Source organism: Hyposmocoma kahamanoa, unplaced genomic scaffold (genome assembly GCF_003589595.1).
Source record: "Hyposmocoma kahamanoa isolate Upper Pololo Valley unplaced genomic scaffold, ASM358959v1 100021, whole genome shotgun sequence".
Classification (NCBI taxonomy): domain Eukaryota; kingdom Metazoa; phylum Arthropoda; class Insecta; order Lepidoptera; family Cosmopterigidae; genus Hyposmocoma; species Hyposmocoma kahamanoa.
In genome coordinates, this window is record NW_020653200.1 from 16,633,451 (window position 1) to 16,661,271 (window position 27,821).

The 27,821-nt window shown below is 34.1% G+C and overlaps 3 protein-coding genes across 3 annotated transcripts in view; 2 read left to right on the forward strand and 1 right to left on the reverse strand.

Annotated features, from left to right (window-relative positions):
* Window positions 1–27,821, reverse strand: part of LOC113228649 (dipeptidase 1-like) — a 234,544-nt gene that overhangs the window by 67,004 nt on the left and 139,719 nt on the right. The gene's annotated exons all lie outside the window — the stretch shown is intronic.
* On the forward strand, window positions 1,242–3,321 carry LOC113228659 (actin-85C-like). Its single transcript, XM_026462018.1, has 4 exons — window positions 1,242–1,396; window positions 1,599–1,829; window positions 2,247–2,538; window positions 2,737–3,321. Exons 1-4 carry the CDS (start codon window positions 1,275–1,277, stop codon window positions 3,220–3,222), a joined length of 1,131 nt encoding a protein of 376 aa, XP_026317803.1. The 5' UTR covers window positions 1,242–1,274; the 3' UTR covers window positions 3,223–3,321.
* Window positions 5,718–27,792, forward strand: LOC113228670 (putative actin-29). The gene is made up of 3 exons (XM_026462028.1): window positions 5,718–5,750; window positions 5,931–6,096; window positions 27,454–27,792. Exons 1-3 carry the CDS (start codon window positions 5,733–5,735, stop codon window positions 27,663–27,665), a joined length of 396 nt encoding a protein of 131 aa, XP_026317813.1. The 5' UTR covers window positions 5,718–5,732; the 3' UTR covers window positions 27,666–27,792.

Genomic DNA, 27,821 nt, shown 5'->3' on the forward strand with positions numbered 1-27,821 from the left:
TTATTTTGTAAAATCTCAATAGGTGATCCTATTTCAAATCCCATCTAAATTCACTAGTAACAAATGGAAACCTTTTATCGGTTCCGTGAAACCGCGTAGAATTAAATCCAAATATTTGTTTAAAGTAATGATTAACATCACAATAGATTGTCGATCAACACTTTGAATATTACAGTCATTTCATTGCAATATGTTTATACTAAAAACGCTACGACGAGTAAAAATAAAGCCTTGGCGCTGATAAAAGAGCGTATTCGACTTTCATAACAAAGATTTTTATTAAGTTTCAGCTAAAGTAGTGAAGCACGCCGCGCGCTGGCGCATGCCAGTGTCGCATAATGTTGTTGTTCTGCCCTACGAAGCAGTGAACTGGATAGTATTTTATGTACTTGAAATTTTATCTTAAAGAACCATAAGTAAGTACCTACATAACTTTACCAAAAATGGTAGTGATTCGTTGATGAAAAAGAAAGATTCGTAATCTTCACTTACCTCGCTGCCAGGGAACGGATATAAGTAAGTATTTATCTATATGATCTCCCGGGGCGGTGCGTCCAGACCTCAAGAGAACCCGGGAAAAAGGGACTGGGCGTGACAAAGGCGCAAAGGGTGCCTAAAGAATTTTCAACACTTAACGTCCAACGAATTTCCATATTTATAGGCTCGGCTTTATTTATATATTGTAACGTAGTTTTTACTGCGTTTTATAGTGTTCTTGTTAGATGGTAATTTCTTTGAAAAGCAACAACGTAGCTATGTTTAAAACATGCTGAGATTCATGTGATCTTTAAAGTTAATGTAAAGTACTTTCTTATTTGTTATTTAATTTTCAGTATGAAGTCTTTTCAGACTATAAACTGTATTAAATTACCCGCGCCATAATCTGGGTTACAAACATATTAATTACTATATTTTATAGTTTTTTGGTGCATATAGGCTTCTTGTATAATAACAATAAAAAGTCATACACTTCTAGCCTTGCACTAGGGAAATCCTGTATCGCGGGTGCCAAGGACACATATAGATAACGACAAATCACACCCACAGCCACGAGAGAAATAAATGTAGACTATACAAATATTTCTCCCAGTCCGAGAAAAGAACTCGGGTCCTCTGCGTGTCTGGCCAGCATGGTAATCGTTTGGTCACGTACGCAGTATGTTGGCTCAGTTATAAAACTAGTAGGTAACGATTTATTGTCTGTCAATCGAGACTGTCACGGCGGAGGCACGTTAGTAGCCGTTGGGATAAGAACTATATGATATCGGGATATCATGTCGCCGTCTACTTTCGAAGAATCTATAGGCGTGGTCATTGACCTTGGCTCTAAATTCACAAAAGCGGGATTCGCTACCGAGTCTTCTCCGAGAACAATCTTTCCTACTGCCGTTGGACGGTAATACACTCTGTGTTTGTACTCGTACATCGTATATAGTGTTGGTTATTGCAAGTTCGTATCCTTACTGCACGTAAGGCTGCACAAGCCTTGAAATTTAAATTTACTAAATCTAAGTATCAAAAATGTATCATGACTGTATTCATGACACCTACATTATTCAAATATACTTTCAAAATTCACTCATTACTTTTGTTCACAGATTTAGACATCAAGCTCTTTTAGATGGTATCCCGCAGTTCTTTTTTGGGAATGAAGCAATACAGAAGCAGGGTATATCAAAGCTCAACTGGCCAGTGGAAAGCGGTATCATTAAGGACTGGGATGAGATAGAGAAGCTATGGCATCATACTTTCTTCCAGGAACTACTTGTGCCCCCGGAGAACACTAGGGTCTTGCACACTGTGCACCCACAAATCCCTAGAGGAGACAGGTGCTCACTCTCTCTATGGTAGTAAGTCATGTTATACAGTAGTGAGAGCTGGCATCAATTTACTTTGTAATTAATGAATGAACAACGATTTATAGGTGATTGATTGGGTAAAACAAAATCGTAGATTGGTATAGTTAATTCTATTTATAGAAAATTAATAGACTCCGAATTGCAAAGATCAGTCGAACAGCTCAGATATCATTCATCGTATAAATTAATTTCAAGTAATTAAAAAAGCCATAGTCGCGCAATAAATACGTGAGCTTGTTTTGATAACGACAAGGATTATTTGATAACTACACGTGTAACGGACGCGCTTATGATACGCGCGTCCATTACACGTGTAGTTGCAAGATAAAATAGACAAGATCCCGCTATTTTAGTGTGAACGTTAGTTATGTTATTTCTTACTTTCAGAGAAAGAATGGCCGAGACAATGTTTGAATCTTTCGCTATCAATTACCTTTATGTGGTAAAGATTCCAGTTTTAGTGTTGCACGCGAGTGGTCGGACCACAGGCGTCGTGTATGAAAACGGAGCCGAATGTGCTTACGTCGCGCCAATATATGAAGGATTTCCGTTAAAACATGCTATCGAAGTCTCAACACTAACCGGAGAGAAGCTCACCGATATACTAACTAAGTCGCTGAGCGCTATAGGATACTCATTCACCACACCGGTTGAAAGACAGATCGTCAATGATATGAAGGTCTGTTTTGGTTAATTTTACATCACCATTTTTAAAGCAAAATTGGAGAGCCCTACTCTTCCTTCTTGCACTGTATAGCGTCTTTGTTTAGGGTCGATTTAGATGTTGTTTTCTGGTGCATCTGAATTCATATCTTTTTCCAAGAATGTCTTTTTCGGCTCCGCGGCTGGTCAATGTAAGGTATGTTTTTATCTACAGGCCAAGTTGTGCTATGTACCCTTACAATATGACGAAGAAATGAACTTACGCGGCAATAATCAAGTTAAATACGACTTACCCGACGGGCAACAAGTGATAATTGGCAACGAACGGTTTAAATGTCCAGAGGTATTCTTCCAGCCTTCACTCCATGACTTCAACTGTCCGAATGTAGTCGAAAACATTTGCAAGAGTATTGAGAGAAGTGAAACTGAATATCAGAAGCTGTTTTACGAAAATATTGTTATTTCTGGTGGGACTACCATGTTGAAAGGTTTAGCTGACCGACTGCTTGGGGAATTGTCTCGAAGGCCCAAATTACAAGCCAACACGAAGGTAGGAATTGATGAGATGCCGTATCCTCAGAATCTGGCTTGGACGGGCGGCTCGATAGTTGCGTCGCTGCAAAGCAGCAAGGGCTTCTGGATCTCTAAGCAAGAGTACGACGATATTGGCGGAGACGTAGTTAATTACAAGTTTTTTTAGTTTATAGCACCCTTCGAAAGATTTACAACCTTGTTACGAGTAAGTTTTAAGGTTTATAAAATATATCCACAAATACAGACATTTCAATTTAGTCTACCGGAACCAAATTGTCAGCAGTTGTCTGAAATAGTGGATTGTTCACAAACGACAATATATATATATATATATATATATATATATATATATATATAAACAAATAAGCAAACTTAGTTCTATCAATTGAAATAAATATTGTCACGAGGACGTTTATCACACAACTAATGCCATATTGCGGCCACTTAACTCGATTGAAAAATACGAATACAGACATAAAAATCGCCATATTGGTTTATATTAGCTACTTTCATTGATTGATGAAAAAAACGCAGTCATTGTGGTGCGGAAATATAGAAGTCATTAATAGAATATTTGTCCTACATAAAATAGCTTTTAGGACAATTTAGAAATTGAGCCCTAAAGTGTCTTTGAGAGATAAACTTAAAGCAATTAACATTTATGAGAACGTAATTTATGGAGTAATATATATATATATATATATATATATTACCACTATTTTTGGAGTGTTAAATGGTTTTTTAAAACGGAATTAACTGTCAGAAAATAGAACAGTTTAACCAATATTGTACTATCCCTTTTCCTTCATTCATATTAGTATATAAAAATCTCTGAATAGACATTAAGGTACTATATCAAGCAGTTTCCCCTAATAATTTTTGTTAGCTGTTTCTGTGTTATTGTGTATAAAAGTTAGAAAATAAATAGGAGTATTTTATTATATCCTAATTCTGATTAAAAAAATTATATGAATCCAGATTATTGGTTAATAGCGTATTGCGTCAGTGGCTGTCTAATCACTTCCCAATGTTAAATACTAAAAACGCTTCATTCCCTTTAGGTAAAAAATACCACTTTAATCCGCTTATGTGATGCATATTATTCATCTAACTTTACCAGTGTTAGAAGTGAAAAAGCTATACAATCTGTTGATTTGCATTCTGGCCATACTTACAGAGGTCATTCATTCTATATCCGAAATTGAACCCAAATCACTAAAAAAATAAATCGAAAAGAATTTTTTTTAGTTTTTGTAGTTTAGATCTATTTGGGAGTGGGGTGCGGGTATCGACGGCGGGGGAGCATCGTATCGAGCGCGAAATTGGTAGATCTATCAACCTTGCTTCCCGTACTGCGTCTACGTCACGCTGACATCCCACATACATTCTATTCTAGTCTGTCACGAAATAACACGTGGTTTGGTATGTAAACAAGAATTAGTAGTGCAAAAAAGAACCGCTACCAGGTTCATCAGAACCTGCATGGTAATCCATCAAGTACAAATGCGTGTCTGTTCTTATGGCATGATGTGAAACGTTTAGTTTACGTGGAGGATACGAGTGTCGAAGTTTCTGCTTTCAAAGTTGTGAAGTCTAATGTTGAAATGAAATTCACGAGCGAATCTCTGCATAGCTGGTGGTAGCTCCGGTATGGAGCCAGCTACCAGCTGTGGAGCTAGGTACTTATAGCAATACTTTCATGTAACCTAAAGTTGGAAAATACCAAATCTAAGTTACAAAAAAACTTTTTTCAGTCAACTTTTCTAAATAATGTAAATAAATAGTAAATTATAACATTACCAGTACATAACCACAATTAAAAAGTAGATAAATAAGCTATCGAGAAAGATTACATATCGCTCGGTAAAGCGGGTGGCGGGGTCACTGCCCTAGCGTGGTGCATACGACTTGAGATAATTTTGCAAAACTTTACTGGATACAATGAGCCAGAATATTAAACAGAATAATTTTTTAAATATTTTGACATGATTAAGCATTATTTCTATTACCAATTCCTTAAATATGGCAAGAATGCAAATCAACACACTGTTATGCAGTCTATAACATTTTGGCTTAAAGTATTGTTATAGATACATATCAAATATTTACGTACGACTTCGTAAAACATTAACAACACACATTAAAATATTATATTAAAATCATATTAAAATCTATTATTATTATTACTTTCGTTCTAAAATATGCAACCTACTTTTTGCAAAAAAAAAAAAGACTTGATTCTGGCGAAATCTTAAGAATACCGCTAATAAATTTAAGAAGAAGAAGCTATTTTTTTACACAGCTATTTTTTTACTATTAATTAAAATAGCACGAATAAATATTTACTTCAATTATATTGCAACCTATTTTTAAACCCGAATGGTAATAGCATGCAATAGACAGCTGTTATTGTTCTAATAAAAGAAAAAGAAAAATGTCCGCTAGACCATGCCAGCGCGGTGAACCAAACAATAATCTTTGAGTTATGCGTATCGTTGGTTTGTTTGTGATTTTCTTTTAAAATCTTTAAGGTAAATGGTTTAATAAGATATCTATTTGTGCTCTGTGATTAAAAATATAAAAAATCGGTATACAAGAATAATAATAGTGATTTATATTTGTCCGAATATATTTTATAATCCAAGGATTTGGTATTATAGTCTTTGGTGGAAAGAAATGGCGAGTTTTGAGAAGGTAGGTTGTATTTTGTCTTAATCATTAAAAATATTTTTACACTTGAATCAGGATTGTTGTTGTTTCTTGTTTTTTATGTTAGTATTTTATATATTTTAGTTAGAATTAATTACTACAGATATCTATAGTAGAATTATTGCACAGTTTAATAAAAAAAAAAATTGTGTATTTGTTTGAAAGCCTGCTGTGATAATCGACAACGGCAGCTACTGTATAAAGGCCGGATTTTCGTGCGACAATCACCCTGTGGCGATCTTTCGTACAGTGGTCGGCCGCCCCAATACTATTGCGGGCCGCTACGGGCGCCCCGGCCAGTACTACGAGATTCTTATCGGAGACGATGCGGGTGAGGACACTCGCTACCGCTTATAAAAAGACTAAATGCTTTTTACAGGTTTTCTGAACTATTTTATTACGTTGAACGCCATGAACAACATGCGGGCAACAGTTAAATATTTGTGGAGGCCCAGCTAAAATTCGGTATTTTGGAAAATATCATACTTGTGTTTTTGCTTCGTATGGTGGGAAATATACTCATATTAAAACGCATAAAATAATTGTATAATTATTAATTTTTAACATGGTTTGGTAAATAGTACCGTCACTTACCTTTCGTATTAGAAATCTGCGCGCAAAAGCGCTTTTTGCACGCTAGCGTGGAAAAGGTTTTTCAAATTCGAACCTGACGATGGGGTGGTGCACATTGACGTATGGTGGTGCACATTACTTTTTCCTACGATGAAAAAAATCATAATGACACGTTCAAGTCCGTCATTTGTCGTACATTATTTATGTAATTTTTTTGCTTGCCGTAGGCCGTAGGGACGCCCCTATGGCCCCAAAAAACCGTGTTTTATCTTGCGGGGGCCGCGCGGGTCAACCTCGCCGGACTTAGTCAGCAATGTTATAAAGACCACATGGAACGTAAATTAGCAAAAATAAAATATAAATGTTTCTACTTTCTGTGAACGCTGCCCATTTTTTTATCAATTGTTTCCATACAATTTATTGACTAATTTATAGGTCCCCTGATTTGATAATGTTAATTTAATTTTATTAGTTTGGACAGAAAAACTGTTGTTGCTGCTGCTGTTAACCGCTGAGATAAAGACGTTATTATGTCAATTAATTACTATTTTTAATTCATAATTCTTAATTAATTTATTTAATTTGACAGAAAAACCAGTGATCTGCACTAAATTGTTTGTTTAATTACGTAATAAATAAATGAATAATTTCAAATAGTATAAAATCCATGGTTTTCTCAGCCTTAACATAATTAACAATATCATATATTTAAATGTAAACTTCCATACGAAAAAGATTTATACTAGACAAACTCTAAAATGTTGTTTTGTGCAAAAGAAGCGAAATTTTGTAAAGTTTAATATAATTCTTACAACCAATAAATACCCGTCAACAGGGCTGCGGTAGCCACTTTAGGTATGAATTTGTTTGATTAATGTGTTGTCCAATGCTAAATCAAGTGTTTACTATGACTACACCATTGTGTTACACATGCTGCACACCCATATCTAAATATATACTATAGGATATCTAATAGAATTTAATTCCATTGAATATTTTAAGAGTTCAAATTCCCTCACGATGTCTCGAAGGGGACGTTTTCAGATAACCTCCAAAAATGTGTCCCTTTCAATAACTTTTTTGTTATTACATGAATGCTAAGCATTATTTATTTAATATGATTGCTTGATTGTTTAGTCTGTGTTACACATAAAAACACTACTTTACTACGTCACAGTAATAAATAAAAATTAAAAAAGTGGGCAATTTCGCATTCATGGGAGCCGGTTCCACGTCGCCCTAATTTTAAGAAACGAAGAAAAAAAATGAAACACTCGTGGAAATCGCAATATTTCCCATTGAGGATAAACTCTAATAACTTACACGACGAATACATACCGTAACTTTCCAATTTATTATAAACAAACATGTTTTCTTGGGGATACAAAATGTGTTTCAATTTGTCTTATCATTAGTGTCAATTCAACTAAAAACCTCCTAATAACAAAAGTTCATACCGCATCCCCTTCACCTTTCGCACACGTGAGAAGGGGCTCCTGTCGGATTGGAGTGTATACAGTGAAGTAACCTGTGCATCTCCGTTTTAGCAAAAAACCGACTTAAATACTAACTTCAGCGCTAGTGAGTCGTTCTCATTCATGTAAAGCAATCTATTTAAATGAGTATTAAGTAATAGTTTTATAAACGTTATTGTACACCAATTAGACAAAGGGAACTTTAAAATCCATGCACTTTTATGACGATCCAGCATATTTTACACAACAATTCAAAATTTTAATTAAAAAAAAAATTTATTCAACATTTTCATTAATGACGTCACAAAGTCTATCAAATATTCTATTCCCTTTGTTTATGCCGACGACTTAAAACTTCTCAAAGTGGTACGCTCTGTGGAGGATTCCAAAGCTTTGCAGAATGACCTAGACAATCTTGGGTTGTGGTGTCAAAAAAAACGGAATGATACTGAATGCAACTAAGTGTGTAAACATAACATTCACCCGTCGAATTAAATTTTTCTCAAATACTCCTACAAAATCAACGACTCCATTCTAAATGAAGCTGACACGATAAGATACTTGGGAGTGCTGCTAGACAAAAAATTAACGTATGTACTACATATTGATCACATCGTAAAGAAAGCCTCGAAAACCCTCGGTTTCGTTCTTCGTAACGTCAAGGAATTCCGTAAACCCGCTACAAAAATAATAATGTACAACTGCTTAGTGCGAAGCATTCTCGAATATGGGTCAGTGATTTGGCGTCCTCACTACGCGAACCACATGTTGAGAATCGAAAGGATCCAGAAAAGGTTTATGTGGCATTTGTCGTTTTCATCGGGTGTAGCGCAAAGAATACGTTCGTACGATAGCAGGTTAAAATTGTTTAAAATGCTTAACCTTAACAAACGTAGAGACACATTAGATATGATTTTTCTATACAAAATTATCCGTTACAAAATAAATTATTCTTCACTCCTTAGCCAATTCAAACTTAAAGTGCCGCATAGATATCCCCGTCATAGAATTAAAGCTCTCTTTTCGACGCCAATTCGCAGGACAGTAGCGGGTCGCAGGACAGTAGCGGGTCGCAACTCGCCAGTTCCTCGTCTATGCAGCTTGTATAACCATTTTATCGTTAATATCAATAATTTAGATATATTTCACGACTCTTTGGTTAAATTCCGTCTATCGTGACCTAATTTTCTTTAAACTTTCAAAACTTATTTTTTTGTCTTTTAATAATATTGTTTACTATTTAAGTAAATACATAGATACGAGTCAAGCCCTTCGCGGACTACTTTTTTCAATTCACTAATTTACTTGCACGTGGTGTTCATCTGTTAAAAATTGTGCAATTAGTATAACCCTAGAATATAAACCACTCATAATGTATTTGTTGTAACAATTGTTGATGAACCTTAATAAATAAATAAAAATAAAAAAATGTATCCAAATATCATTATTGTCGCTCTCATTCTTGTCTACTTTTAAGTCAAATAGTTACTTTAAGCCAAACATTTACTTGAAATATAACAATTAGATGGTGATAGTGGTGGTGATGATGTCGATGATGATTGTAGTGATGATGATGATGTGAATGGTAATGATGCTGATGATAATGGTGATCATGATGATAATGTTGATGGTGATGATGATGATATATGTAGGTATGTACAACAAAGTTTATATGACTTTAACAAAATACTTATTTAGATTTATTTATTAATTACATATAGATAGATAGATGGTCTTACACAGATGAGAAGGATTTTGAATTAGAATTAGAAGTTCTATTAAAATATTTGTTACATGTTAAATGTTTTTTGTGAACGATAAAATGTGTTTTGTAATAACAATTTTTCATTACTGTGCTATCTTTCTCGTTTTATGTTTATGAGAAAATCATTCGTGTTACTACAAAAGTGTGACCTTAAATATCGGTTTTTGTTGTATTTAACTTAAATATTTCTGTGATTTTATAATTATTGACATTGCTTGAACTTATTTGTACGTTTAAGACCATAAAACCAAAAGAAAAAAGGGGTTTACAAAAATCACCCGAAAAGTGCCATTGAAATTCGGAAAGTGAAATTCACCCGAAGAAGGTTTCTAGATAATTTAAAGTAGGCACAACTTTAATAGTCGATCACAAGAGCGCTTTGAGAAACTATATGTAGGTAGTGTTAAGAGAGATTCTTATCTTTTTTCTCAAGTAACCCTTCTAGAATGCTCCAAGACCATTGTAGACCGGTTTTAGATAATTTATAGTCTATGATAGTTTTCTTAGTAATGCTATTTTAAAACCAAAATACTAAAGCGTTAGAAACATAAGACGCAATTCTCTAAAGACTAATAGATTTCAAGTTTAATGAGTTACAAAATATAAACTACTAAATTGGAACATGGCGAAATTAGATATAATATTTCTGACTTTTTCGCGCAATGTTTAATCGGTTAGAAAGCGCGAATTGACGTGCGACTTTAAATACTTTGTGAAAAGTGATGTAAAACCTGCCATAAAAGTAATGCGCTCGCTAAATTTTAACTTTTTATGTATAAAATATAATAAATATATAAATATAATAAAAATACAGTTATCGATTTTCGGTTTTAAATATTTATAGAAAGTTTAAATATACAAAATAACTCACAAAACAAACCATTTCAAAGAAGTTCTAGACTTCTTCAAGCTAATTTCTACTTAGATTTACTTTTTAAAAAGAAAAGAATATTTGCTCGGCTACTTCATAGTCCTTTTTTAATTAGAAAAATGGCGATAAGACTTTAAAGTTTTTTTCAAAACACTGTTAGGAGGAATTTGTCTATAGCTTTATTTATAGAAACACTTTAGAATGCGAAAATATTATTTTTACTTGCTTTAGTGCAGTTGATCTTGTAGAAGAATGTTCACTCCTATGAAGCTTTTATGATTGTCTACAAAACGCGATGTTTCTAAGAGATATTTTCTTTTGACAGTATTACAAAACCTTTACAAAAGTTATAGAGAATAGTGAGCGTATAATGTAATAAAATACTTTTCAAAACATTAGGTAAAAAAAACAATTTAAAAAAATCCAATTTGTCGCAAAAAATGTTATTCTGTATAATTATATGGAGTGTGTTCTTATGACTAGAAAGGTGGATATATTCCCTATCATATAAATATAAGGAATATTTTAATGACATATCTAACTTATGTTGGAAGAAATAAAATTTTTATTACAAAATTGAAGGTATTTCTTCACGCCAATCACATTTTATGCAATGATTTCACTGTATTCTATTGATAGACGGCACAAAACATTTACACAACATTGAAGTACAGTAGTTTACGCGCTCATTTCAATTGTTTTTATCACTTCTTATTTATTTGTCAACAAACATGACCGGCCATGACCGGCTCGCGCGCGAATTCCGACTATTGTATCCAGCTTTGCCAATTTGTGGGGAATTCCCCAAATTGTGATTTTGTGGGGATTGGGGCTATATGAGGAAAATGTGGGGTTTCTAACATTTTATCATTTTGTGTAATATATCAAATGCTGATGCATCGCTAGTTTGATCGTTACTGTTAGAAACACTGTGATGGACTATATCGACGTGTTTTTCAACATCGCACATCTCTCGTATGCATGAACAAGCAGCTTAAATAGAATTATTATTATTATTATTAAATGCACAACAAATGATCGATTTACGTAATTTTGTAAGGCAAAGAAAAATGATATTTTTTTCGAAGACTGATTACAGATTAATGTTGAATCTATTTAAAATAAATAAACGATTTAAGGTCATCTAATTTTCTAATTAGTTTTACGTTTTACATTCTGATTACATTCACAGCAAACGTAATAGATTATTACGTTTTGAGTTTCTTCATTCTTTATTATATTTTTAAGCGATGTATTTCTAATAAATAATGAAAACTCGAAATGTGGGGAATTTGTGGGGAATATGAACTTTACTCTTTTTGGGGTTTTTAACCGTGATATTTGGAGATTTTTAACAATTGGCACAGGCAACGCTGATTGTATGAAATGATGTGACTTAACACCCAAGGTTCACCACCTCCACCAGATCTTTTAATATTCTTTACTTTATCGATTTTGCATGAACTCTTACAACGTCCAATAGAGTAAAAACCCTAATTGTAGTATTTTTTAAAACAAAAACTACTGAAGACGCGCTGTAACGTGTTGGTAAATAATTGCAAACACTACAGAATGTCTATAAATTAAACATATCTAGAATAAACTTAGGAACACTAGTTTTCAGAGTATTAATAGACTTTACTGGATGTGTATAGAACAATTTTACTAAAAATAATTAATTGTTCTACAGGTGAACTTAAAATAAGGACTATAGGAGCAAATCTTAAGAGAGATTACACTTAATTAAGTTGTTTGGTATTAAGAAGGTTTTAAAATTTCGACTTGAGTGAAATAAGTCTTAAGAGAATTTTTATTTAAATCGATACCATTTTACGTTTTAACGCGTATAAAGTGTGCTTCTTGGGTACACCATGTATAATATATTTTCACCTCACTAGCTCAAAAAGGCTTTCTTTCTCATTAGAAATCTGCGCGCAAAAGCGCTTTTTGCGCGCTAGCATGGAAAAGGTTTTTGAAATTCGAACCTGACGATAGACTGTGGTCATTGACCTACCAGGTCAATGACTGTGGTGCACATTGCCCTATGGTACCTACCACCAAAATTTTTCCTTCGATGAATAAAAAAATCATAATGACACGTTCATCTACGTGATTTGTCGTACATTATTTATGTAATTTAGATCAGATGGTATATTTTATTTTTATTATGGTTGATATTAAATTGACCACGATAACTAATTTTGTTTAATAAATTATATTTTTTTTATTCGTCGAAGAACTAAAACAATTTCAATAATCACACAAAATTATAAGTACATGCAAGAATAAAAATTGATGCGATGCAAATTCAGAACGCGGCCGAAGATAAATTGTGACGCGTTCCGAAACGCGATTCGTCGTAAGTACCTACATTAAGTATTTATATAATATTAATCGCGTTAGTATCATTTATTCTTATTATTATTAACATTAAATTGACAACGATAACACCAATTTTGTTTTATTGGATTATTTTAATTTGTCAAAGAAGTAAAATAATTTCGTTAATCACATAAAATTATAATACAAAGAAGAAGAAAGCGTATGTGGTGTAAATTCAGAACGCACCCAAAACTAAACTTATTTTTTTAAATTTTCATTTTAATCATTTCAATTTCAATAATTTGGATTGAATTGTACTGTAATAAATTGAAAAGAAACAAAACATGAGCGAGTTTGAGTCTAGCGGTGATGAAAAAGTGATTTGTTATAGTTCAACTGCATTCTTTCATCTACAACAACAAAAATTACAAAATTACATATTTAATATTTAATTACCGACGAAATTTGATTCCGTTTGTTTTGTAATTAGATGTTTTGCTGTTTTTCCCACACCACCGAATAAAACAGCACGGCATTGTTAGAGATATTATCTTTATTACAATAAATACAGAATATTTTTTGGAATGTACGGAGCCGTACGCACAGGTCAGTACCCAAGGAGCACACTTTAAACGCCTTAAAACTGTTATATCTATAAACAGTCTTAATATGGTATAGATTCAGATAATGGTTTTCGAAAAAAGAAGTTGTTCTTATAGACTTATTTCACTCAAGTCCAAATTTTAAAACCTTCTCAATACCAAACAACTTAATTAAGTGTAATCTCTCTTAAGATTTACACTTATAGTCATTATTTTAAGTTCATCTGTAGAACAACTGATTATTTTTAGTAAAATTGTTCTATACACATCCAGTAAAGCCTATTAATACTCTAAAAACTAGTGTTCTTAAGTTTATTCTAGATATATTTAATTTATAGACATTCTGTAGTGTTTGTACTTATTGACAAACACGTTATAGCGCGTCTTCAGTAGATTTTATTTAAAAACATACTACAATTAGGGTTTTTACTCTATTGGACGTTGTAAGAGTTCATGCAAAATGGATAAAGTAAAGAATATTAAAAGATCTGGTGGAGGTGGTGAACCTTGGATATTAAGTCACATCATTCGATACAATCAGCGTTGCCAATGCCAATTGTTCAAAATCCCCAAAAATCACTATAATAATAATAACGTACACACTCAACATAGCCCCGCACTAGGGAATCCCTGGGTCGCGGGTGCCATGGACACACACGTAGACAACCACAAATTACATCCAAACTCACCAGAGAAATTATTGTAGGCCATACAAATATTTCTCCCGATCCGGAAATTGAACCTGGGACCTCTGCATGGCAGTCCGGCATGGTAACCGTTCGGCCACAGAGGCAGTAAAAATATTTTCAGTAAGTACTACATTGTGTAATCATAGTTATCATTTAAAAGTGTTATTTTATGCACTGGTATATATAGTATTTAATTTATATTTAAATTAATCGTAAATATAAATTACAAAAGCAATCAAAATAATCAAATAGCTAACTGTCTCTTTCCGACTCATAGCTTGCGTAAAATACTGAACGAGACCCAACACGTCAATTTCAATTGTTTCAAACACAAGCGTTTGAAATATTTAGAACAAAAATTTCATAGAGTCGCTTTGATGCTAATGTTATTATTAAAATTTTTTTTAATACATGTTAGTAATACTTTCAAATATTGTTGTACTCTTTCTACGGCTTGGGGTTACGAATCAGAAGACCGAAAATACATTTGCCCGAAGTAACGTTTGCATGAATTTCCATAATCCCGAAAGTATTTTTTTAGGTTTTTTTTTTAGAATATTGCAAAACAAAGCTAAGCTTACTTAATCTTTTGGTTGTAATAAGCATCCAAAACTCCCTAAAGCATAACGGTTTTATTATGAATCGGTTTTCAGGATTATGAAAGTTGGCTTTACGATGAATTTGAATTTAAAAAAATCGAAATATCGGTATGTATATCTTATGACATGGCATAATAAATGTATTTGTTTCAGTTTTCCTCGAGATATATTTGCCTATACTTTGGTCACTATGGAGAAATATAATAGCTGAATCGCGACGAGAAGAACATTTTATCCTGAAAATATACAAATTTGTTTGCTCGGCTCATTTCAGACAATCGGATATGTACATAACCAGCAAAGGCTTACGAAAATTAAAAAAAACAGCTTTGCCAACATTGCTAGTAAGAACTGGTTTTTGATGCCTAGGCATTATGTTAAATTTTATTAAATTTATATTCAGGCGTTGGTATGTGATTACATCAATGAGTGAACTGTGCATAGAAAGGAGAGAATACAGGAATTTATCCAGTAAACATAGCTTGAACTTACGGAGAAAGTGACAAGTATTAATAGAGAACATCTTACACCGCCAAAATGCATTAAAAATCAAAAGTTGGATGAATGACAAAATATACCAACTTATGAAACAAAAAAGGTAATTGAAGCAGATTGACACTATAAATTAAATAGGATTTTTTTTTAAAGTTTAAGCAATTTGTAGCTTTCACATGCAAACAATGCATAATAATACAAATAGTACAACCTTGATAGCCTAACGGTTTGCACTGTGGGCACTGGATGAGAAGTTCCCGGGTTCGATACCGGTAGGATCAATTTAACAAATCAACTTTTCTAAATGGTTCTGGTGTTGGTATTCTATTGTAAGACAATCACCTGGTCTGAATCTAGGGAACTCTCTGTACATACTCCCCATGAGTATCAGAACAACAGAATCCCCGAGCAGAACCAATTTACAAAAGTTCATTTCCCAAATTGGTTCTACCGGGAATCGAACCTGGGACCAAGAACGATGGAATTTATTTTGGGGCACAACTCAGAACACCCAGGCCAAAACAACTTTCGAAAAGTTCACATTAGTTTTATAGTTGATTGAGCTGATTTTTTACGGATTTTTCAAAAAAATCTCGAATAACTCGAGAAATCGGGTACGAGAATTCTCGAAACCCAAGAAAAAAAATCAGACACCCCTAGCTCGTAATGAATGGCTTTGTATAAAATTCAACATTTACATATAAAATTTATTTACAAATAATAAAGACTACTCCATTATACCTGTGTTCAAGTACTTTTCACTAGAAGCTACATATGGTACATTTTGGTAAGTTTCCAGTAGAAGCTGAATATGGTGTATTTTTGCGCCTTTCAATTGTTGCAAGCAAAATTAGACAGTACTGCGATGACATTACAATTTAAATTCAATGTTTTAGCTTTTTCATATTCCTTTACATGTCACTACGTTTAAATAGGTTGACTTGGGACATTTTTTTCGTGGTTTTTGTATTAGACCCGTCGTCCATTTATTTGTAAGTCAATGGGAATTCCCTTGTGAGCAAATTGGCAACGCTGGATACAATAGTCGTAATTCGCGCTCGGGCCGGTCATGGCCGGCGTTTGTTTGTTGACAAATAAATAAACATTGTGAAGTAATTCCGTGTTGTGAAATGATAAAAACAATTGAAATGAGCGCGTAAACTACTGTATTTCAATGTTGTGTATGTGTACTGTGCCGTTTATCAATAGAATGCAGTGAAACCATTGTGTGAAATGTGGTTGGCGTGAAAAAATAAACTCAATTTTGTAATGAAAATTTTATTTCTTCCATCATAAGTTAGGTATGTCATTAAAATATTCCTTATATTTAAATGATAGTAAATTTATCCACCTTTCTAGTCATATTATAACACATTCCATACAATTATGCAGAATAACGTTTTTTTTTGCGATAAATTGGATTTTTTAATTGGTTTTTTTACCTACTGTTTTGAAAAGTTTTTTATTGCATAAAGCGCTTATTTTTGTCGTATAACCTTATAAAGGTTTTGTAATACTGTCAAAAGAAAAAATCGCTTAGACACATCGCGTTTTGTAGACAATCATAAAAATCTCATAGGAGGAATATTCTTCGACAAGGTCAAGTGAACTAAAAAATAATCTTAATAAAAATAATCTCTATAATCATTAAATAATAATAATAATAATCTTAATAAAAACTTTACAATACAAATCTTTTTGTATTCTAAAGTTTTTCTATAGATAAAGCTGTAGACAAAATGGTGTTTTAAAACTGTGTTTTGAAAAAAGCTTTAAATTCTTATCGCAATTTTTATTTTCAAAGAATGACTATGAAGTAGCCGAGAAAAATTTCTTTTCTTTTTAAAAAGTAAATCTAAGTTGAAAAAGCCTAGAACTTCTTGGAAATGGTTTGTTTTGTGAGTTATTTTGTATATTTAAGCTTTCTATAAATATTTAAAACCGAAAATCGATAACTGTGTTGTATGTGTTTTTATTAAGTTTATATTTTATACTTATTATATATTTAAAATTTAGCGAGCCCATTACTTTTATGACAGGTTTTACATCACTTTTCACAATGTATTTAAAGTCGCACGTCAATTTGCGCTTTCTAACCGATTAAACATTGCGCGAAAAAGTCAGATATCTTATTTCGCCATGTTGCAATTTTGATAGTTTATATTTTGTAAGCCATTAAACATGAAATCTATTAGTATTAAGAGAATTGCGTCTTATGTTTGTAACGCTTTAGTATTTTGGTTTAAAAATAGCATTACTAAGAAAACTATCATAGACTATAAATTATCTAAAAAACTATCTACAAGACTAAATAAAAACTGTCTACATTCTACAAATGGTCTCGTTTTAAAGGGTTATTTCAGAAAAAAGATAAGAATGACTCTTAACACTACCTACAGACAGTTTCTCAAAGCACTCTTGTGATCTACTAATAAAGTTGTGCCCACTTTTACTTTAAATTATCTAGAAACCTTCTTTGAGATATCTTGAGGGAATTTGAACTCTTAAAATATTCAATCGAATTAAATTCTATTAGATATCTTATAGTATATATTTAGATATGGGTGTGCTGCTTGGGTAGTTGGCCAGTCTATATTTCAATGCAAACTAAAGTTGTTGTTCATAAGAGCTGTATATTTAATGTGTTACCAGCAATGTATGGTCCTTATTTCGTCTCTATTTCTGGTTATATACTCGATGGGTGAAAAGTTGTGTGTTTCGCTCGGCAGCAAAGTTGTTTTGCGTTTCGTGTCTTGAAACCCTCGCTACGCTCAGGATTCAATTTTTGAATCTTAGGGTCGTATTACAGAAATCTACTCAATGCTCAAGTCAGGACTTGAGCAGACTTGAGTATGATTTCAAGCACTGGAAATACGACCCTAATGGCAAGGACTTAAGTATGATTTTCAGTGCTCATTGCAATACTCAAGTTTTGACTTGAGCAGACTTGAGTGTGATTTCAAGCACTGGAAATATGACCCTAATGGCAAGGACTTGAGTATGATTTCTAGTGCGTGAAATCATACTCAAGTCCTGTCTGGAGCATTGAGTACAGTTCTGGAATACGGCCCTTAGTGTGCTTCGCTTGCTCAGGTTTCAATACAAGCACTCGCACCAAACAACAACTTTGCAGCCTTGCATAACACATAACTATTTTCTGCATTATGTAATAAAATAAACGGACCAATTTACATAACTTCTATTTAGTCCTTTATAGAAAGATCTTATTAATATTGCATCTCATCTACTCATGTTGTGTACCAACCGACCGACCGACCAATAGCACATTTGACATCGGTTCTTATTTCAGTTGGACGTAAAGAGGAGTTAAACTTGAATTGTCCGGTATTGAATGGTCGCATCGTGCACTGGGACAATATGGAGCGCGTGTGGCACCACATTTTCTATCGTGAGCTGAAGGTAGCTCCCGAGGATCGTGCGGTCATCATGACCGCCGCCAACGATACGCCCATATCGGAAAAGTAAGGTCTTGGCACTTATCAAATATGCATTTAAACACACGAGTTTTCTTTGGGCTTTGGAGTTTGCTTCACGTAAGGGGCTACGCTTTTCTTTATGTCATTTGACTATATACATATAAGCGTTACGGATTTTGGGGTGGAACCAGAACATAGATTGTAATAAATATATAATAATAAGACAAATACATTTTATTGGAATAAATAGTTCCAGTCGGGTAGGTCTATATAAATTGATTATAAAATTACACTGGTTGTGATATCAACCTTTTTGTATTCTTGTTTAAATTATTCCGGGAAATTGTTTATTCTTTGCGATCGATTAAAAGTTTTCTTGTTATTTCCCGGCCCAACAGCTACAAGCGCCCAAGTTAGCTCATTAAGAAAGCTATAATTAAGGGAACAATAACACTTTTACGGCGACTGCCCTAGGGCCAAGAACTGTTTTTATCGAATTGAATTACCAGATCAATCGCTGAAGAATCACAAACAAATTTTGAAATTTAAGAATTGTAAGGAGTTACGTCTCATGATTTTGCTATAATCAAATTTTAAAATGTCCTCAATTAGGTATCTTTTTTCTTTGTTATAAATAGAGATGGGAAAAACTGCTTATTTTTTTAAACGTTTAAGCGTTATGCTTTTTTAAACGCTTTTTCACTTAAAGCTTTTTAGTTTGAAGCTAACAAAACCGTTAGAAACGTTCAAGCGCATAGAATTTTATGTTAAATTAAAGCTTGCAACATTTGTGTTGATAGCGAAACGCAGGAGTAGACCACTAAAGGTTTTAAGATAAGTAAGTTTTTTTAAAAACCTATTTACAAAGTATTTTTATTTATGACATAACATTATTGTATTAACATTTTGTTCATTGGCGTTTAAAAGCGTTCAAAAACATAATTTGTTTACCTTTTGTAGTTTTAACCATTGACTTACAATTATATGGACGTCGGGGCCGCGCTAAAAAGTGTCCGAACTTATAGGGCGTTAAAATCGAATACAGAGTCTTCGTTTGTTCGACTGACAGCGAAGTAAGCAAAATTAGACAGCACTGCGATGACATTACAATGAAATTAAATTCAACGTTTTAGCTTTTTCATATTCTTTTACATGTCACTACGTTTAAATAGGTTGACTTGGGACATTTTTTTCGTGGTTTTTGTATTAGACTCGTCGTCCATTTATTTGTAAGTCAATGATTTTAACCGATGAAATGGAAAAAAACTGCTTATTTTTTTAACGTTAAGACGTACGTTTAAAAAGCGTGCGTTCACTTAATTAGTTTGACGCTTAAAAACTCGTTTAGAAAAATGTTTAAGCGCATAGAATTTATGTTTAAAAAGCTTGCATCGTTATTTTGAATTAATTTCTTTAGAAAACATATGTATGATGTAATAGATGGCACTGTTTGAAACTTAGGCACGTTGTAAAAAATGAAATTGTTGAGTACCTATAGAACTGACCAGTGACCAACGCTTACGCTCAAAATGAAAAGTGTGCTTATGCGCTTATTTTAAAAAAGCAGACCTTTTCAACCTTTAGGACTGTTAGTGCTTTTTGTTTAAACTCCCACCTTTAGTTATATATTAGGTTGTAGGAAGCATGTAATTTGATTTCCTGGTAATTGAAGCAGGTGATTTGTATGGAATGGATTTGTATGTATCAATTATATGTACGGAATTACCGAATAGTTTCGATGTCATATTTAATCGTTTCATAACTTAACCGACGCGAGAAACTACTTTTTTCGGATTGAAAATTTTCATATCATAGTTGGTCTAATTTATGTGTGGTATATATTTTTTTGTAATTTCGCTTTTGTTTTATTCATATAGTTATGAGATCAGATAGTTTATGCAATTTCTTATTATAGTTTTTTCGTGGTACTAAGTGACGGAATGAACAGGTCGTTTATCTAGTAGAAAGCGACACGTCTGTCCATAACAGTTGCAGTGCCATTCAGGGCTTAAAATCACAAAGATCTGAGGGACACTGCCAATACGCCCGGTCACCCTGAGACATAAGTTGATAAGCCCCATGTACCTGTAATTTCACCAGCACCCTTCCCCTTCTATACCGTGACGCAGTAATGCTCAATATTAATGCTTGGCAGCAGAAATAGTTAAAGTGGCAGTACTTCCCCGGACGAACTCTTTCACACGGGTTCTACTGCTGCTAAATATAGTTAACTACTAATTTATAAACTTGCGGTCATCGTAGTCATTTGCATTTACGACGGTTCACAATTTGGAATTACGAACTTGTAAATATTTAATCCCGCATCGAGTAATTAAATCACTTCTGTATATGTCTACGAAGACCTGCACTAATTGATGAATATTTTATTCATAAATACGAGTATTTCGCTTATTATTTAATGGAAGAAAGCCTTACCACAATTTTTTTTAAATTTATGAGGGTAAGTGAACGACATGCTCGAGGAAGGAGCGCATTGTCTTGAAAGTATGTATTCAGTACAAACTACCTCTGTGGTTGAACGGTTACCGTGTTGGATTGCCACGCAGAGGTGCCTACATTTATTTCTCTCGTAAGTTGAGATGTAATGTGTGGTCTATGTGTGTGTTCATGGTACCCGCGATACAGGGTTTCCCTAGTGCGGGGCTACGAGTGTGTGCGTTACTAAAAAAAAAGTATTATCATCATCATACAGCCTGACTTCACCCACTGCTTAAAAAAGTATACTTTCGAAAAAATGGAAATTATACTTGTCGGGGCGATCAGCAGTATTTCCTGTCTTAGCTGAATTCCATATCACAGCCACAGACAGCCAAGTCCACATCAAAAGAGTGGAATTGTAAGACTTCGTGTGGATTGATAGTACGTCAATTTGGAGAATACGTCAAATTGGAGAGATCCCAGCTCGAATCTTGTTCCCCGAAGATGGAAAAACAATGATAGAATTTCCTCTTATAACTTCAGTGCATACAGCTAAAATGTATTCAGTTACAAAATACACGCGTGACAAACAAGCGACTTTGCGCCGTTGCTCAAGTCTCTGCAACTTTGCCTCCACCAGAGCAGTGGTATTGATTATTTCCTTGGCACAATTCTACACGAGTTCATGGCGACAAGCTAGTATTTAGCAGATTCATCCCAAAGGTGGCAATAGTATATCATACGTGCCCGGAATTGCGCTTGGAAATGTAATTTTTGCCGGGTTAACTCATATTAGGGGTTAAAGTATGAAATTGCCGTTTTATTGCAATAGGTTCTTTGAATTTTCATAGAATCTTCATGGTTTGAGGTTTTCGAATGAAACTTTTTTCAAATGGTTTCTGTGATTTTTTTTTTTAAATTTGAAACATTTCAATATCGACTTTCAATTGTTTTTGTTATTCAATTTAGACAAGAAAGATGGATACTGCGAAAATTCGATTGATTTTTGAATACGAGTTCCGACGCGGAACTAACGCGGCAGAAACAGCCCGCAATATGAATGCTGCGTTTGGAGAGGGGTCTACTAATGAACGCACCGTGTGATTTTGGTTTAAACGCTTTCGTGATGGAAATTTCGACTTAAAGAACGAGCCACGAGGAAGACCGCCCAGACAGGTGAATAACGATGAATTAAGAGAGATAGTGGAAGCCGATCCTAGTCAAACTACCCAGGAATTAGCGGCATGGTTTAACGTTACCTTACCCACAATATTGACTCACTTGCGTCAAATCAATAAAATAAAAAAATACGAAAAATGGGTGCCTCATGATTTGACTGATCTGCAGAAAGAAACGCGTGTTGAAACTTGTGTTGCCTTGTTGAACCGGTACAGAAATGAAGGAATATTGGATCGAATTGTAACATGTGATGAAAAGTGGATTCTTTATGATAACCGGAAAAGAAAAATGCAATGGCTGACCCCAGGTCAAATGCCACAACAGTGTCCTAAAGCAAAACTTACCAATAAAAAGGTAATGGTAACTGTTTGGTGGTCTCAGCATGGTGTTATTCACTATAGTTTTCTCCGATCTGGTCAAGCAATAACGGCAGATGTCTATTGTGCCGAACTCCGAACCATGTTGACAAAACTAGCAGTAAAACAGCCCCGACTCATGAATCGATCTTCACCATTATTGCTCCACGACAACGCGAGACCTCACACAGCACGAGAAACCATTTTGACCCTTCAGGAACTGCAGTTAGAAACCATTCGTCATCCTCCGTATTCACCAGACCTTGCTCCAACGGACTACCATTTTTTTCGTTATTTGGACAATTATCTACGTGACAAAAAGTTTTCTTCCCAGGAGGCAGTACAAAATGCTTTCACACAGTTTGTGCAGTCTAGATCGTCGGAGTTCTATCGCAAAGGCATTAATAACCTTCCCATTAGATGGCAGCAATGTATAGATAATAATGGCAACTATTTTGATTAAATAAATTTGTTAAAAATTTAAAAAATAAACAATTTAGATTTTCAGTACAAATCGGCAATTTCATACTTTAACCCCTATTATTTCTTAAACTGGTCACAAATCTGATCACAAAAACAAAAAGCTTTTGTGTTATGAGTACTTATTAAAAATTCATATAATTCTGTGATATAAAATAATTTTTGTTTATTTCCCGTATTGAGCTCGTTGAATAGCAGATGCAGGTTTATATGGGAATTCGTTAAATTTTTACCCGACTTGTCGAAAGTACCAATAACAAAAGTTGTTTGGGTTACTTAAAAAGAAATTTATAGACTTTTCACCTTATAACGTGTAGATAAGATATTACGAGATATATTTGAGTATGAGATGAGGTACCCAAATACTTGTAGGTATTTTTTAATTTTTTTTTTTAAGGAAACAAACACTCATCAACAGGCAGGTAAAAAACCTAAATTGATACACATACAGACCTAGAGTACCATTGACATAAACTAAATTAAAGTAATGAGCGAAACAGAAGCAAAAAAGAAGCAGAATATATAAAAAATAAGAAAAATAAAAAACTTACAGAATTTATGCTACTTTATCAAGAATCACATCTGAAGATATTAAAAAATTTTACGTTCTTTACGTTTTCAGTATTTGCTTTTCGTTTTTATATCTTTCTACCGTGTGCTGCAAACGAAATACCTACTTAGTATTAATATTGTTATAACATACCATATGGCTCTGAATAAATTTATATTCTCCTCGTCGACAATAATCCGAGCAAAATATCAAATATTAAAAAAATGTAATAGCGAATGGGGGCCATATTTACATATTCATGAGACTGTGTCAGGAAATTGCGGACAATTCTTCAAAAGCATCCTATAAAAAGATACAACGCTTTGACCTCGATCTTTTCAAATTGATGAATTAGTTCTGGTACCTTATATTGTTTCACATGACGTGCAGTTTGAGAAGGCATATAATTTATTTATTTATACAAGTTTACAACACAGAATAAAGTTATTAATTTCACAGTATATAAATTTACATGGGCAGTTCAGACAAGTAAATATAATAAATATAATCAGTCAATCGTGATACACTGCAAGTACATTATTTATTTTACTTATAAAATTCGTCCTCAAAATTTTGACCCCGTGTAACCCCGAACATAACATCTAAAGCACCGCATAGATAAGAGGCAAAAATAGTGGAACACAATAAGGACGAAAAAATATGTTTAAACTTGAGATTGCATCAAGTATTCAAATGAATATTTGTTGCAGCTGATCAGCAAAATTTCATTATTGGCTCCGATTTCCTAACAACCGCCAGCAACACGTACGATCAAGATCTAATCTACAATAGCAATCAGCATATTTTACAAAAATATAGCGAGGTCGTCAGACCTAATTTGCTTTTGATTTGGATATCGCATCAAATGACGTCGAATTTAACATTCACACTGTTGGTTCACTGACTCATGAAAAAGTGCTCCCTTTGAACCGTAAGCGATTTCTTGCAGCAAAAACGGATTTTCTGAATATTGTAGAAAAAGGGATTTGAAGACCTTCGAGTAACACTTCGTATTGCTATTAATAAAAATGGCGAAATAAGATCTTGTGGCGATTTTCGATATCGTAATGTATATTAATTCTGGATCGTTATCTATTTATTACCTGGGCTCAAGGAAATTGGTAGAAGGAGGGAAATTGGTGGAAGGAAGGTAATTTCATACGAGTATTGTAGACTTATGTCTCAGGGTAGTGGCAATGCCCCTCAGATCTTTGCGATTTAAAGCTCTGAGTAACACTGCAACAGTTACGGGTAGGCGTGTTGCTTACCACCAGGCGTACGACCTCGGGGTCCATTCTCGTTCTCCGTTCGAAATCCGTCCGAAACAATTACTGTCAAAGAAGTACTTAATTATCGACCAAATCAAAAGATAATATCAAGTAGATATGAACCTTCATTCGCACTATGCATCTTTTAATATGGTCAAGTATACCTACTTATTTGACAGAAATTGTTTCGGGCGGATGTCTGTTCGTCACTTGGCATCATAAAAAGGGTTTTTATTATCTGAACCCGAGGTCGGTTTAAAGTTGCAACGGAACCTGAACGAGCCCAACTCGTGTGATCCCGGGACTGGTTGCTAGTCAAAAATAATGAAATTTGAGTCGTATCCAGAGACATTAAATTTGTACCGTCTGAATCCGAAGTCCTTTTCGATACATGTTGGTACATTTTGTAACTGTAAATGTGTGGACGCCTGCAATGCTGTGGGTATATACCATACTATAACTGTATACCCATACTAAGGTGCAATATAATTTTCATTTAAACTATGCATAATACACGCCATACTAAACAACTTGTTCTAAACCCAACGGTTTCTGGATATGTACTCCCGTTTTTGAGTTATGTTTGTAGAATTGTACATGAAAACATATTTTCAAATATTAATCAGTTCCTTTAAAAAATATTTCATCGGAATAGTGTTCGGAAACAAGCTCATCACCTCTTAAACCAATAAAATGTACCAACATTTTTTGAAAATAAATTCGGGTTCAGACGATACAAATTTAATGTCATCTCTCGAGTTGCAACTGAACCCGGGACTGGATGTGACTCAAATTTCATTATTTTTGATAAACAACCATTCTCGGGATCACACGATACTCGCATTTGGGCACGTTCGGGTTCCGTTGCAACTTTAAAACGACGCCGGGTTCAGAGGTTACGAACCCCATAAAAAAAGGCTATCACAAACCTGTAGTCTTGACACAAACCTGTATTCCGTGTCGACAGTCGAAAGACAAAGGCGCCCAATATCACCGCTATCTAAATTCTCAAGTACAGAAATATTCGAACACGTCTATATTGCTTTGGCCCGCTACCAAGTATACTGCCGTGTGCATAACAGCACTATGATTAATAAAAAAATAAAGTACCAGCTACCTGAGGCATATCCAGTAAAACTAATAACAGCGGAAATAATATGCAATGTGTTAATTAGCGGCTGGGTTGCACGTTTTGAGTGTTCCTTAATAATTACGTCGTCGAAGTCTGAATTATTTAATAAATTAACAAAAGTTGGAAATAAAGCTCGTAACAACCAACCATCATTAAGGCACCAAGGTACAAATCGAAAGATGGCAGTGATGTATCAAAGCCTCCTAAGTTGGTATCTGCAGTAATGTTAATTGGGTAAAATAATTCAGTTATGCTCAGATTAAGTTCGTCGGTAAAGGATGGCTGCGGTATTAGTGTAGCTCAAATGATTTATGGCAGCGCTGTATTTATTGTCCTGTGTGGCAGTGCATTACGTTAGCCAGGGGAACTTTTTTAACATAAACTACTGTTCATTTTAACAAAACTAACTTATCTGTGACCGTCAGGATTAAATTAATAGCATGTACAATCGGAAAATCGTATATAAAGTTTGCTTTAGAAGGTACTACAAAATGGCGATTATGTATAGGAATACAAAGAGACATGGTCAAGTAATCATTAACTACAACACCCTGTGAAGGTCCGTACCATGCCAAAAGAAGAAATAACAAATGCTTCACGATTCAGATATTAGGAAGAAACACCATGCTGTCAATTTGTTGAAATCCGCATTTCAAATAATAAAGGCGCATATATACTACGTGCACAAGAAACTGCGAAGCATCAAAAAAGTTTACTGTCATATGAAATTTGCCAGATAAGGAACCGTGACTACCGAGAATAACCCCGGGATTGTCAATGAACAAAGATCTGCGACCACCGAAAACAGCACCAGGAATGTAAGGACAAGGATACTATCTAGTCTAGCCATTAAAGATATAGTTTATATATCGTATATCCACATTACAATGGCTTTATTTTTGGTTCAAGGGGACTATGTTTATCGGTGAATTAGCAATATTTCAATTTAATTTTTTTTTGTAGTTAAGTCAGTGACGCAGGCGCGACCCCAATTATCTATATATTATAAATTGCTAAACATCTATAAATAAATTTATTAAACGAGTATATTCACCATCTTCGCGAATATCATTTCACTCCTTTATCACGAAATACAAGTAACAGTTCGAATTCCTATCATTGAAATTTTGATCCACTTGTTTTGTCATCAGATTTCCTCATCGATCCTTAACTTCGAGATAATTTTCGAAGTTGTGACAAATATTAATTTTATAGAAAATTTTCCGAAATTTACTTTTACGATACTCATCCAAAAATTGTCTTCTTGCATGATTGTCGATTACGTAGTAATTTATAATTAAACATTGTGGTATACTAATCCATAACGTAAAGAATCACAACTTTCCTTAGGACTCTGTTTTAAAAAAATATCAATTGAAAGCTTAATGTAATCGTTCAATATTACATAATGTCTCAGGCACTAATTCACTAAATCATCATGCCGTATTTTTTTCAGGATTAAATGCTGTGAGGTTTACTTTGAAGCACTTAATGTGCCGGCGTTATGCATCCAAGCCCAAGGAGTTTTTGCCCTGTACGGCGCCGGCCTCACCACCGGCTTGTCCGTCGATATTGGCTACGACAGCACTGATATCTGTCCCGTGTACGAGGGAGGCCTTGTCAATTACGCGCAAGTGCGGACAGGTTACGCTGCTCGACAAATATTGAGTTTCTTTACAGAATATCTACTGAAAAGAGATGTTGATCTGGGTCATAATTCAGGAGCTATTATAGATAATGTATTCCGCACCAGCCTACATGTGAAACAGATCCTAAAAATGCCACGTAGGGGCTACGAAATGTTTTTAACAACTACGTCTGGGG

Excerpts from the sequence above, each read along its gene's own strand:
- LOC113228659 (XM_026462018.1), top strand. The coding sequence starts at position 1,275 with ATGTCGCCGTCTACTTTCGAAGAATCTATAGGCGTGGTCATTGACCTT. Across the intron at positions 1,830-2,246 it reads CAAATCCCTAGAGGAGACAG|AGAAAGAATGGCCGAGACAA; the intron begins GTGCTCACTCTC and ends TCTTACTTTCAG. Across the intron at positions 2,539-2,736 it reads AGATCGTCAATGATATGAAG|GCCAAGTTGTGCTATGTACC; the intron begins GTCTGTTTTGGT and ends TTTTATCTACAG.
- LOC113228670 (XM_026462028.1), top strand. Across the intron at positions 6,097-27,453 it reads TCTTATCGGAGACGATGCGG|GATTAAATGCTGTGAGGTTT; the intron begins GTGAGGACACTC and ends TATTTTTTTCAG.